Consider the following 15,308-nt stretch of genomic DNA (forward strand, 5'->3'; position numbering starts at 1 on the left):
TTTCTGAAATGATTACTATTTTGAACAAAAATATTTTGTTACTTGAGCGCGGTTCCCACTTTTTTTGGAAACCTACCTTCATCTTGGATTTGATTTGTGATCCAGATATTAATAATTAAGATAAGATTAATATATTTGGAAACATAAAATCTATACTTATTTTTCATTTCACTCATCTTGTCTTAAAATACACATCCTACATTTACTGTTATTTGAAGTTTGATAATTTATTTTTGAAAAAAATACAACCGACTTCAAACGCTCTAAAAAGAATGAAATAATTTCAATAAAGTAAACTTTTGTATTAGGCAAGCTCACGTATTTTAAGTCGGCGCGGCTCTATGATGATTTTTGATACAAAATTGAAAGAGGGTGTCCATATTGCAGGTGACTATCTATAACTAAAGGTGTTAATCTGCATGTCTTTTTCATAGTTATGCGTTAAGTGTTATTTTATTACCGTAATCAGAGATCGGCATTATAGTGGTATTAACGAGTACCTTTAAAAAGATAATAACGCATTTAAATGTCTCTTACTTGGAAAATTAACGTTTTAATACTAAACTAGCTTCTTTTCCCTATCATAATATCAAACTAAATTATTTTCCTATTCATATAGAACATTTGTGTGTGTTATTTTCATAATGCATTTATTCTGAAGTAAACATAAAATACAAGAAAATATTTCTTTTAATATATAAACAAAACAGTTCAGTATGTTTTTTATGTATTTATGTTATCCAGCTACAATTTATTGATTTTCAAAATACACACACAATATTTAATTTCAATCATATTTGCAGTTTGAGCCGCGCCGACTTGAAATACGTGAGCTTGCCTAATACAAAAGTTTACTTTATTGAAATTATTTCATTCTTTTTAGAGCGTTTGAAGTCGGTTGTATTTTTTTCAAAAATAAATTATTTCATTATTTTTAGTGATTGTATAATTTTTTATGTATTAATTACTTGAGGTTTTTTGATAAGCAAAACTGTTTGAAACAATCAAAAGTTCCACAGAACAATCATTATTTTAAAACTGCTTGAGTCACCTGTTCAGGTTACATAATCAATGGGTATGAAAATAAACATTTTTAGATATTCCTTAAGAAAGAAAGAGTTGTCCATTATATTAGGTCTAATGAAAAACTAATTGTCTTTTCTAGATACATTGAAATGTCAGACATCATCGTTTCCAGCAATCGGTGTACTTCTACATTATAAAAAGAAATACAGTAACATCTCAAGCCTTTTGGAACAATATGAAAGTTATTCCTCAGCCACCAGCACTAAAAAATCTCTCAAAAGTGGAAAATTGGTCGTTAACACGTATAGTACCTTTGGAAAATATTATATGAAAGATTGGTTCAGCTAAAAGTGGTGTAAGTCATATAGGGGGTTTTGTTTGCTCAAGATATAGCCTAGTTGAAATTGCAAATCATCTTCCTCTAGGACTTTCCGAAGCAGGCATAACAGTATTGATATGATATAGTAACTGGGTAGAGAATATCAATAAATATTCCATATCTGCAAATGCATGCTTAGTAATTAAAATATTTAACACTTTTAAGACAATTGACGATTATGCACTGTCACACTTCTTAGGTCGTGTAAGGAATAATTGCATTTAATTTATATTTAGACCTGTTTTACGAATGCTTTGGTTTTCACAATACACCTTTATTTGTCAATATCATACAGCTATTCACTGAAACATATATGTTTTTGTAAGTCAGAATATTCAATACTAATAAAAACAGAATTACAGAATAACAGAATTACACAAATCAGGCCAAACGTTAAAATACATTTTTTATAGTAACCAAAACAAAATGCATTTTTCTCAATGTAATTCATTTAGGCTCCATGGCAAGAAACAGTTTATTGATCAATATGAAGCAACTGTATCATGAAGAATTGTCTGTAGCTTCATTTAAATGGTTTCAACTAACAGCTGTAGGAATGTTATTATTATTTATTGCCTTCTCTGCACAAATGTAAACAATCTGCACAAATGTAAACAAAATAAATGTTGAATATTTAAGGTTTTCAGAATTTTTCACCGAAACAAATATTATACTTAAACATAATATATAAGGTACCAAATAGAAACTCTCCTGGTTATTTTGGTGGTGGAACCACACTGATCGGTAATAGAATCACAGAGAAATTGGTGAACATACATAGAAAAAAAAAACATCGCCACAAACAAATTGAGAACCTCCTCCTTTTGTTGGTAGTGGGGAAGTCGGTTAAAAATGGACTCATGTCCAAAACATGTAGCTTCTACAATAAAAATATTTATATAATTATTATTTTAGGGTACTCAGTTGTGCTTTATTTACTACTATAATTTAATATATCAGCAGCCCTATTACGTGAACACGTAAGAAAACATCCTACACTGTATGGGTCATGCTTCAAAACAATAGCTGAAGGCTCGCCTGGTATTCACAAGGTTGCCATATCAATCCTAAAAAAGGCAGTAATTTGTTGATGGACGTAACTAGGCCCAGCTGTCCTAGGGACTTTTAATCTCACGACTCACTAAAGAAATAGCTGGTCCAACAAGGCTCAATATATCTCACTCTGTTATACTCTCATCTTGCAATCAAATTCATCCTAAAATTCTAACCCAGGTAGCTGTAGTTGTCTTAAAAGTAGCCAGTTTATAATGTTATTAACCTATTCAAGCTTAGCCTAACTGCTAATCCCTTCTTTCCATCTTGACAAAGGGGGTAATTTGAACAAACACCCAATTAATAATGATTTTTGTTCCTACCTTAATCGGAACATAACTGATCTTAGTCAGTAAGTTCACAAGGCAACTCAATCTGAATTCTTAAACTACGTCACAAGTTTGTGTGTTGGTATCTTAAGAGTCCTTGGAGGCTAGCGGCCATCTTGGATCATTTCAAACAGCAGCTGAAGAGTTAATTATCATCCAAAAATAGTTTTTCAAACACCAAAGTGATTATAATTTAAATATCTTGCATACTATGAGATAAAAAATTGTCTTTGTTGTTTTGAATTAATTTCCAAGCGGAGTCCATGGAAGCCAACGGACATCTTGGATTTGCCCGGCATAAGAGCAATGTTAATTTCGTTATTCTTAAACAGCCGCTGAAGAGTTTATTTACCATCTCAAAATATTTATTTTATTTACCACCTGATCTATTCATTTTTTATCATAGAAAAACCTTTTATAAAAATAATTTTTATGTTGGTTGTTCACCTTGTGTTTGGTTGAAACTGGTCCGATTTTAATAACGGATAGCTTAAATGAAAGTCAGTATTTCACTGAAGGTTCTTAGACCAAAATATATAGGATTATATTGGTGAAATACATCCTTCAATACCTTCAATTTGAGACCTCAATCATGAAAATCGGTCGGGTAGAAGAGCCAAACAAACTCGGAAAAGAAAAACTAAATTTTTTAATATATAAGATATGTGAAAATATTTACACAAAAGTACAGCAATGCGAATGATCAAAGTTCTCTACCAAGTAGCACCAATTGTGTACCATATCACTGCAGTGACTGATATACAGATAATGAGGAGGTATGTGATTTAAGACATAACATACTTACACATGTAACTTTATGGTTGAGCGTGGCAGGCTCGGAAGCTACTTGTAGACAGCAGGACATGATGCCTGGGAACATGAGTTTGACCACATCTCTCACTCTACTTTGCAACACTGCGTCGTCACAGCTGGCATCATTATGTACCCTGCAGAACACTTGGAGGCATTCTAGTGCTGCTACCCTGTGTAAACAAATACTTTAGGTTACAATTAAACAATTATTTAGCCTATGGACATAATTTCAGGAAGAAGACAAAATTAAATACCTCCACCGCAGCAAACCTGCAGACTAAGCAAATTTCCATCTACCTGGCTGGAATTCCAAAATAAATTATTCCCTTAAAATTGTCAGGTTTAATTCCTAGTACCTGGGGACCGAGCTTTGCTCGGGGGAAATCATTCCCCCACTCAGCGATGTCAGCCTTTACTACTTCCTTCACCATTTCCTACGTCATGGACATGTTTCCATCCCTTCTCATAGCAATTCAGTATTTCAATTGCAGATACATAAATCTAACTGTTACAATAGGTTTCCAGTTCCCAGACTCCACACTGCTAGCCTTAACTACTTCCTTCATCTCTTCCTAAATCGCGGACCTGTTTCCCCTCCCTTCCAATTGCATTTTAAGATTGCAAATACCTTATTCTAATCCTCATAAACAGTTCCCACACTCCGAACTGCTCGCCTTGACTACTTCCTTCACCACTTCCTACGTCTCTGACCTGTTTTCCTCCCTTCCCATAGCATTTTAAGATTGTAGATACCTTAATCTAATCGTCATTAACAGTTCCCACACTCCGGACTGCTCACCTTTACTACAGTATTTCCTTTACCACTTCCTACGTCAAGGACCGGTTTCCTTACCTTCCCATAGCATTTTAGGATTGCAGATAACTTACCATCCTTATGAAACAGCTGAAGCCACTTTTATTGTTAGTTCTGTATGGTTTTCTATAGATGTCGTGTTTTGTTCACAATTTGTTTTTATTATTTTAGGGTTAGTTTCTCATTATTTGTGTCTCACTGTTTGGCTAACGATAGTACTATAGTAATATAGTACGGTAATATAGTGAACGAGTTATCGTTTATGATTAAATAGTATTATTTGGTTAAACGAGGTTTTAAATTACTGAAATAACAAGAAACAAATTGTAAACAAAGCACGACATCTACAGAAAACCGGACAGAACTAACAATAAAATTGGCTTCAGCTGTTCCATAAGGATGGGAAATCTACCTTAATCTAATTGTCATAACAGATCCCACACTCCGCACTGCTCAGTTAGCCTTTACTACAATGTATCGAGTAAGCTTCAGTATAATCATTGCTCAATAGTAACAAGTGACGTTTTTGCTTTTGTACTGTATTTAGTAATTTCTAGTATACTGTGTGTAGATGCCTTCATGAACACATGTGTTAGAACTTACAAGTCTTTTGTTTACTTTTTCCTAGTTATTTAATTCAGCCAAGATGGTTACTTAGCAACCCATAAGACTAATGTTAAAAAAATGTGACTTTCAGTTTCATTTTTCTCCGTAGTTAGATTTTTGTTGGCAGTTCTAACTGCAGTAAACTCGTTTTTAGGCCAAAAATTAACCATTTACAAGATTTGAAGAAAATCGTCGGAGCCGTTTTCGAGATCTTTCTGCAAGCAAGCAAGCATACAAGCAAACATTGCTCGTATTATAGTATAGGATTCAAAAATCATAATTTTAATGAGTTTTAGGTTTGCTGCTACAGGGAAGACAAAAGGTGTGGTTTTTATTGAAATATTGATATCTTAGTATGAAGTACCTAAACAAATTTTACAAATTTCATTAAAATATGTCCATACACAAGCAAGCTATAAAAGTTTTATTATCTCCATAAGAATAACATGACTATTTAAAATTAATGTACTTTTTTGGAACTTTTTCTGTAACCCTTAGGCATAGGCCTACAACAACACTTAAATATAGGTACTAAATTATTTGTGTTTTTTTTTTAGCTCTACAAAGTTTTTTGGAAAGGAATTGCAAAATTTAACTTTTTAGGGTGAAACATTGGGAAAACCACATTTTTACCCCATAAACCCCTGTTCTCATAGTCCGACCATTCTGGTTCGCAAACTTGTTAGAAAAAATGTAGGTTTACACGTTTATACCAAATTTCATAAAAAACACATCATTTTTGCTCCAGTTATTGTGCTAAAAGACACATAATTATGAATTTGAAGGAATGGTGTTTTTAGCTTCTGAGGACCTCAAAATGAAAAAGCGAATTGGCCCTGGGTCCAGGTCTTACCATGAAACCTAAGGTAGGCTAATAGCTTATACCCTATAATGGAAAACTTGCTAAAATTATAATGTTTTTGACGTTTTTGTATGTGTTTAAGTAATGGTTTTCTCTTGCCAAAATTGTCACACCATAATTTATCCATGTAACTCAGGCTAAAACGAAATAAGGGGGTTTGAGAACAAGGAAGATCATAAGTTAGTTAATGTATTTAGATTATTGTCTCAGAATATTAAATACAATTCTAACAAATCTATCAGTCAACGACATAATTACGACTCAAAACTCATAACATATTTTGGGGCATAGTTTATAATTTCAAAAAATTTCACTCATATAAAACAATGATAGTCAATTTATATAAAGCGGAGATATTACATAAAAAATAGGCTACCAAAAATCTTTTAGAGTACTTGCTGAACACCAAAAACTCCTGGAAGACGGAATCTACATTTATTTGAGCAAGCAGAATCCGGACCTGAACATCTGCTAATGACGGAAATACAAAATAAAAACATATACATTTTATATTTGAGTGCCACCTACCTTAGATTGATACATTTTTCATTTCTTGCCAACTGCACTAGCATGTAGATAACTGGACTAATCTTAGGAAATTTTTCTTTACAATACACGTCGTGCAAAACTGAACTTGTAACAGACTTCCATAGCTGTGTCAGGCACAAGGCAACACTCAACTTCAATTCCTCCGAAACTTCAGCAACTAGAAATATCATTTACTATGTAAGACTAATGCTTTATTTAGTAGGCCTAACTTATATGACAAAAAAAATATAGGCTACTTTGCTACTAGTCATTGAAAAGATGGCAAAAGGATGTACATGGTGAATTATGTTTAACATAAAATAATCATAAATTGTAATTCATTTTAAATAACCAAACAAAACTGTAAAATCAAAACACAATGATTGTCATAAAATATGTATCAGCTGATAACATTGTGTAAATGCATATTCAAAGGATACTAAGCTAAATACTTGATTCAATAAGGGGTTTCTCGGTAACACCCCTTTTTCATCCGTCCTACTTAACCGGTCTAAAAGAAGGGTGAATGGTAACTAAACACGTAATTTGTTTCGGGCATCGCTCCCTCTAGCCTTTGGTTTGTTCCTAGACGATACTTTGAGATGTCCTTTTCTATATAACGGTTTTTTTATTTATTTTATTTACAAATTCCAACACCAGGGCCATTTAGATAAAGATTTACCAAAACAGTTCTACTGACTAACAACAAATAACAATGTAGCCTAACACAAAAATATAATGTAAATACAAAAAAATTTACAAGTAATAAATAAAAAAATCAATCAATGTTAAGTTTAAATTTGTATGCTTTACTAGCTGTAACCCGCGGGCTTTGCCCCGTTTAACTTCTTAATTTTCAAGATGATCTCGTTCGCATGGCTCAATCACGTCCTGGTTGAAGTTCGTTCGCTACGCTCACTCGAGTTATAAGAAGTACCAGCAGCAAAGCCCGGCTTTGCCTGGGTAAAATTATACAATGTAGGCTACAATAAGTGTTTAAAAATTTATTACCTACAATTTTACCGTTTTTATAGATGTGAACATATCTTGGAACTATTTAATCTAGAAATATGTTAAATATTCTTTGTAGCACACGTTTCCTTAAATTGCAACTAAAATATCAACAGCAATTTAACTATCCAGCTGATCGGGTGGCGGCGTCCTGTAATCCAGCTAATAGGAGGTCACGAATTGTGGATATTTATAGGGATGCACTGTGGATGCGATGCTTTCTGGTGTGGATTAACGTCTGCACTAGTGAGTACTACGGATATCCGCAGTGCTATCCTGATAATTAGACCAATTCATAAATTACAAGGAAAAATTTGGTTCGGATTCCACTATAAACTGTAGATCCCTTAGTTGCCATTAGCTGTATGGGCTATTAATTAACAGCTGTGTCTAAGGAACATGTCGGACCTAAGGAGGATTGTCGGTCACTAACAAGACTACAAGATTGCGCCACTCATCCTACACTCATATTTGGGTTAAAATACGCACATAGTGGCGTCCCCATCTTAAATAATTGATAATTGATTGATTGATTGATAATTGGTCATAATGTAAACAAAATAAATATGTTCTTCATATGGATAACATGGGAACTTTAAAAGCCACTGGGACTAATAATTATTAATAATAATAAAAGATTATAAATAGTTTCGGGCAAAATAAATATTTTGCTGGCAAAGTGGTTATAGCTTAGTCTCTAAATCTTGGTGCAATAAGGATGGATTAAATTTCTGACATATCTTGAAAAGTTAACGGGTTTTTAACAGTTAAGTTTGAAAGAGATTGTGATTATTTCATTCAAAATTCCATAAGCATAGATCTGCAAAAGATGCATACACAAGTAGGCTATTGAAATTATAAAGTTACCTTTAGTTTGGTCACTGGAAGCTATTTGTTTGAAGAGTAAAATGCTGATCCTTAGAAGAACGTCAACTGAATCAATGTCAGATCGTATAAGTACATCCTTACGCAGCAAGTCTATTAGCAACTGTTTTTGCTGATTACTGAAAATATGTAAAACCCATGGTTTAGAAAATAAAACACAATCCTAACTTAAAACTTACTTACAAGACCATATGTTTGTTATAACATGAAAGAACACATCCGGTCATTCAAATTCAAAATTAAAATATATGTATTTATGGTAATACAACAGCTTGGCCTCGCCAAGTTCACAAAACTTGTCGGCGCGGTCCAATTGGGTTCAAAAAGCAACAAACTAAATTTACATTTTTTTCTCTTTCTTAAAAAAAAAAAAAACATCTCTAGCACTACTACTAACTGACTAAAATGGCGGGTTCGGGTTGTGTCAGGCACCTGTCTATACAGAATAGCCTAATTAATTTGCAGCAGAAGCACAAAATTCTAAACTTACGTAGTTTGAAAAACTGCTATCATCTATCTGACTTATAATCTATGCATTATATTCCGTCGTCTTTGTTTTCCTGGTTTTGCACATGTTGACTATTATATGCATTTTAACCTTTTTTAATCGTTTTAAATTTATATTAAGGTAAAAAAAATAAAACGAACGGTTAAATGAATAAATACTGGTAGGCCTATAGTTTATAAAAATTAGCCTACCTGAGAAATATTTATAACATTTATAATTTTAACCTTTTTTAAGATTTACTTGGTCCATTATACGTAAAAATATACATAAAACTAATACTAACTAAGTTATGTAGGGACAAAGAATATTTCATTTGTATGCTGATAAGACAACTCGGAATAATGTAACTTTAACTTATAACTAAATCACCACAAAAGATTAATAAACTTTCAATAACGTCTACGTTATAGAACACATGTAAGCTTATGGTCACTTTGATCGACAGCAGAATATCGGTATAGAACACCTAAACAACAAATCTGACTGACCGGAAAAACAAAAAAACTTTCACACTAAGTTAGGCATTCCTCAGGGCAAAACTTATCGATATTCTACCGGAGGGTCAGGGAGGAAGGTATTGTGAACGGAAAGCACAAAAACTAGTGATGCACGATTGCGAGATGTTACACTCGAAACGTTTCATTGGTTTTAACCTCTTGAGACGTTTCGATTGTAATTTTGCTTAGCAAGAGGTTCTTACCAAGAGGTTATTATTGAGATGTTCATGACAATTGTTGCGTTTCAGCACCGCTTCTCTCCTTTCTCGCATTCGTCTCGTCTAGAGAACCGAGAGACAAGAAGTCCTTACCGAGAGCCTTTTCTACGAGATGTTCATGGCGATTATTTTGTTAAGTGCGGCATCGTCATTTATTATCATCTAATTTCTATTGCATCTGCTGGGGATTTACCCCCAATAAAAGAGGTATAAGTTATTGTATATCTTACTGTAGGCTACTTCAATAGCAAGGAAGATTTATGGATATATCACTTACTTTATCTACGGAACTTAATACCACCCAATAAAAACTATTGACAAGACGATATATTTTACAAACAAAATGTTTGTATGGTAGCCTATTTAAATCTAAATGTTTGTAACGATACAGAAGGTTCTTATAAATGTTTAGTTAACAGTATTATTTACCACCCATTACTTTAAAACAATTTTCTATTTCTGTTGTCATGAATGAGTGACGAAAGTGCTTATTCATATGTCAGCAGTATATGTTGTGCATAATAGTCTACTATTCTATAAGAATCTAGAAAAAGAACAAACTTTCCCCATAACAAATCTCCAGAAATTTTGACAGATCCAAACAGACGTAAAGGCTTAACGAATGCAACAATCGAGAGAAACATCTTGATTGTACAAACCTCTCGCTAAGCAATCGAAACAATCGATAAGCGGAACATCTCAAGAAGGAACATTTCGATTGTTCAAACATCTCACAATTGCGCATTACTAACAAAAACTAATCAGTGTTGCCAATATAAGAGCCTATTTAATAAACGGTCGGTTTGTCCCGTATTCAATGTGGCCGGCCTATCGTAAATGTATTTGTAACTTTTGTTTTTTAAATGTGTAAACTTTATGTGTCGTCGACCTGCATGTATACATTGATGAAGACTCACGTCGGATATTTGACCTACCTATTCAATATGATGTTTTAAATAAGGATTTGATAATGGGTCTTTGTACCCGAAACTAGTCATCCATAGACAAGTTAAGACTGAAGACGGAACAAGGTACGTAACCTATTATAGGCCTATATTCGAATATCAGTCTTGGTGGCAAAGATGTTTAAAATATAAGAGCGTACAAATTCCCATTGGTCAGATAAACATCTACACTTGGAATGTAGATATTTACATGAAACTTGGAACGAAGGTATATAAACATGTATTCTACTTGTATGTACTTTATGGTGTTTAAGCTAGGCTAGCTAATTTGGACTTAGGTCCATCATTAAGTTAATCCTTATCATTACTCTCATTTTACGTTTAGGTATATACTTGTTCTAGGCCCTACACTTAAAATATTTTACTTAAGTTACCTAGAAGATCGAAGAATTTGTAATTCAATGGGAAAACAAATGTAGCTCTGAAACGTTTGTATTGCTTTGGAAGGCAGAGTTTCTAGAACATAAGTAAAGTTGCTGACCGACTTATCATTAATATTTATTATTAATTGATCACAAACTGGTTTCAAAGCTGTAAATATGGCATTGTTGATGTTATCATCATCACTCGACCTTTGATTTAATGCCATTTGCACTTCTTCCTGTACAAGACGTGTTTCCGCCAATTTCATTATTACATTTCCAAGCAGTACTAATTAATTAAGAGTAGAAGTAGGTATTACACTAAATTATGTTAACAATTTCCATTGTGGATATGCTAAATGCTAATGCTAAACATTAAACATAACCTAAACATATTTTTTTATTATTTATTTTGAACAGCTTTAAAATGTCAAAATGATATTCTTTTCTTTATTGACTTTTTTTCTTATCCTTAAATCTTGATCTGGTTTGTTTCATGTGACTATGTAGCGTACTTTTAAACATGACGTCTATCTCAAAGATTAAGTTACTGGTTTTAAATAAATTTTTAATACTGCAAGCAGTGGACTTAATCATACAGTCTTTAATTACTTAATTATAATTATAAATATATAAGTATGATTAATTAAAGGTCTCGGTGATTATAACTCGTAAGTTAATTTTATTTATTTTTTTTTATACGCCAGAGCCATTTCACAAGAGAGTCACGAGAGAAATGTTTTAGTGGATGTGCCGGGGATTAGATTGAATCCGTCCCTCCCGCACCGAAGTCCGAGACGCTAACCACTAGGCTAGCAACACAACCTATTAGTTTATTAGTTTATTATAATTTATATAATTATATAATTTATTAGTTTTATAGTGTATATAATTTATTAGTTTAATATCATCGTATATTATATTATTATGACATAATCAGACCAGCACTGGCAGTACATGTAAATGTCTATACTCGGTTCAATAAATTAGTAATTGAGTTACTCTATCAATTAAGATGGGGACCCCACATAGGTGCATATTTGAACTCAAATATGACTTAAGTAGGTACAACGAGGCAATCTGTAACTGACTAAAGATCAGCTGTTTCATCAGCTAGCTATCCTCATACATGTAATACTTGAAGTTTCCGTCCGTAGTCCAGGGCAGGAATTGGACAGGTCAATAGGTTAGTATAGTCAATGGTTAAGGTCTAATAATAATAAAAAATAACTTACTGTATAGTGAGAAAATCACATCCTAGGCCAAAGGGCTCTGTTTTGTGAAATTTAGAAATTCTTCCACATCATAAAAACTATTTTTTGTCAGGAAAGATTCGATTTCTGTTTTGAATTTTGAGATTTTTTTAATGTTTTGAAGTTGTTTTGGCTGTGCCTGAAAAATTTTTAAACCGGAATAATGAGGTTTTTGTTCAAAAAATTTTAGTCTGTGTTGTTGAGCATGGATTCCTTTGTTTCTAGTGTTGTAATTTAATTTAAATTTAATTGTAATTAAATGTTAATTAATGCTGTCATTCCTCATTATTTAAAGCCCAATGATCATGAACAGCTTGGTCCAGTTTCGAACGATCAAAAGCTACTGGCTTGTGTCTAAAAACTCTTGTTAAGGTCGATTCACACATATCAGTTCAGTCACAGTTCCGTTACAGTCCAGTTACAGTCCAGTCTCAGTTGCATCCGCAATTTCTCAGTCAACTGTCCGGTAGTTGGTATCAGTCAGTCTTCCGTCTCTAAAATTTCCAGTAATTTACTGACAAAATTTTTAAATTATAAACCTATGTTCTATCAAATTTTCACTGTCCATCTTGTTAATTGTTACAAACAGTATATAAACACAATCATTTAAACAACAAAAACACTATTTTCTGACCTCAAACAGGTCCGTCAGGCGTCCGAATAATCCAAATATATCGGTGGAAAGAAATCTGAAATTGACTGACGGATGCCGGCAGAGCCACACACTGGCGGAACTGCGACCGATAAGTGTAGATAGCACAATAGAAAATCCATTAAAGAATATTTTTGTTAACTGAGACGTTCCTGAGTGACTGGACTGCAACGTGCCGTAACTGATGTGTGTGAATCGAACTTTTTAGTTCGTAAGCTCTAATGACGTCAGAAGGCATAATCATGTAAATTATTATTATTATTATTGTTGATTGGGACTCCCTATTTTGTTGACCCGGGTCAACAAATTCAATATATTAAGAAAAAAAACCACTTGGAATGTAGATATTTACATGAAACTTGGAACGAAGGTATATAAACATGTATTCTACTCGTATGTAAAATTTAGTAACGATTAAAAAATATTTATCTATTTTATAAACTAAAAACCGCCCAAAATAGCTAATTTTATTTTGTTGACCCGGGTCAATCGACTAAAAAGGGTACTTATAATTAAACTATATACATGAAACTTGGAACTAAGGTATATCCACATGTATTCTATACGTATGTAAAATTTGGTAACGATTAAAAAATAGTTACCTATTTTATTAACAGAAAACTGCCGTAAAAGCTAATTTCATTTTGTTGACCCGGGCCAATCGCCAATAAAAGGTACTTATAAATAAACTATATACATGAAACTTGGAACGAAAGTATATAAACATAAATTCTACACGTATGTAAAATTTGGTAACAATTAAAAAATAGTTACCTATTTTATTAATAGAAAACTGCCGTAAAAGCCAATTTTATTTTGTTGACCCGGTTCAATCGCCAATAAAGGGTACTTATAATCGAACTATATACATGAAACTTGGAACGAAGGTATATCTACATGTATTCTACACGTATGTAAAATTTGGTAACAATTAATAAATATTTACCTTTTTTATTAACAAAAAACCACCAAAAATATTAAATTTTATTTTGTTGACCCGGAGTCAATTGCCTTAAAAAGGTAACGTACTTAGAATTAAACTATATACATGAACCTTGGAACGAAGATATATTTATTTGTATTCTACACGTATGTAAAATTTGGTAACGATTAAAAAATAGTTACCTATTTTATTAACAGAAAACTGCCGTAAAAGCTAATTTCATTTTGTTGACCCGGGTCAATCGCCAATAAAAGGTACTTATAAATAAACTATATACACGAAACATGAAACGAAGGTATATAAACATGAATTCTACATGTATGTAAAATTTGGTAACAATTAAAAAATAGTTACCTATTTTATTAACAGAAAACTGCCGTAAAATCTAATTTCATTTTGCCGACCCGGGTCAATCGCCAATAAAAGGTACTTCTAATTAAACTATATACACGAAACTTGGAACGAAGGTATATCTAGATGTATTCTACACGTATGTAACATTTGGTGACGATAACAAATTATTTACCTATTTCATTAACTAAAAACCGCCCAAAATAGCTAATTTTATTTTGTTGACCCGGGTCAATCGCCTAAAAAAAGGTACTTAGAATTAAACTATATACATGAAACTTGGAACTAAGGTATATCCACATATATTCTATACGTATGTAAAATTTGGTAACGATTAAAAAATATTTACCTATTTTATTAACAAAAAACTGCCGTAAAAAGCTAATTTCATTTTGTTGACCCGGGTCAATCACCAATAAAAGGTACTTAGAATTAAACTATATACATGAAACTTGGAAAGAAGGTATATCTACTTGTATTCTACACGTATGTAAACAAAATGAAATTCTAAGTACCTTTTATTTGTGATTGACCCGGGTCAACAAAATGAAATTAGCTTTTTACGGCAGTTTTTTGTTAATAAAATAGGTAAATAATTTTTTATCGTTACCAAATGTTACATACGTGTAGAATACATGTAGATATACCTTCTTTCCAAGATTCATGTATATAGTTTAATTCTAAGTACCTTTTATTGGTGATTGACCCGGGTCAACAAAATAAAATTATCTTTTTACTGCAGTTTTTTGTTAATAAAATAGGTAAATAATTTTTTTATCGTTACCAAATGTTACATACGTGTAGAATACATGTAGATATACCTTCTTTCCAAGTTTCATGTATATAGTTTAATTCTAAGTACCTTTTATTGGTGATTGACCCGGGTCAACAAAATGAAATTACCTTTTTACGGCAGTTTTTTGTTAATAAAATAGGTAAATATTTTTTAATCGTTACCAAATTTAACATACGTGTAGAATACATGTGGATATACCTTCGTTCCATGTTTTTTGTATATAGTTTAATTCTAAGTACTATTTTTAGGCGATTGACCCGGGTCAACAAAATAAAATGAGCTATTTTGGGCGGTTTTTAGTTAATAAAATAGATAAATATTTTTTTATCTTTACCAAATTTTACATACGAGTAGAATACATGTGGATATACCTTCGTTCCAAGTTTCATGTAAATATCTACATCCCAAGTGGTTTTTTTTTTCTAAATATATTGAATTTGATTTATTATTTTCCATA

At 32.3% G+C, this 15,308-nt stretch overlaps 1 protein-coding gene across 1 annotated transcript in view; it reads right to left on the reverse strand.

Annotated features, from left to right (window-relative positions):
* The window catches only part of LOC128989211 (TELO2-interacting protein 1 homolog), a 30,266-nt gene extending 19,027 nt beyond the window's left edge, over window positions 1-11,239 (reverse strand). Inside the window, exons 1-4 of the mRNA XM_054411084.1 lie at window positions 10,869-11,239; window positions 8,289-8,425; window positions 6,411-6,588; window positions 3,593-3,770 (exon numbers count right to left, since the gene is read on the reverse strand). Of these exons, the coding sequence (XP_054267059.1) occupies window positions 3,593-3,770; window positions 6,411-6,588; window positions 8,289-8,425; window positions 10,869-11,125 (750 nt within the window). The 5' untranslated portion in view covers window positions 11,126-11,239. The remainder of the gene's footprint in view (window positions 1-3,592; window positions 3,771-6,410; window positions 6,589-8,288; window positions 8,426-10,868) is intronic.
* Between the last annotated feature and the right edge of the window lie 4,069 nt (window positions 11,240-15,308).

This window comes from Macrosteles quadrilineatus, unplaced genomic scaffold, assembly GCF_028750875.1.
Source record: "Macrosteles quadrilineatus isolate MER2022 unplaced genomic scaffold, UCM_ALF_1.0 Scaffold_3__2_contigs__length_128488019, whole genome shotgun sequence".
Taxonomy (NCBI): Eukaryota; Metazoa; Arthropoda; class Insecta; order Hemiptera; family Cicadellidae; genus Macrosteles; species Macrosteles quadrilineatus.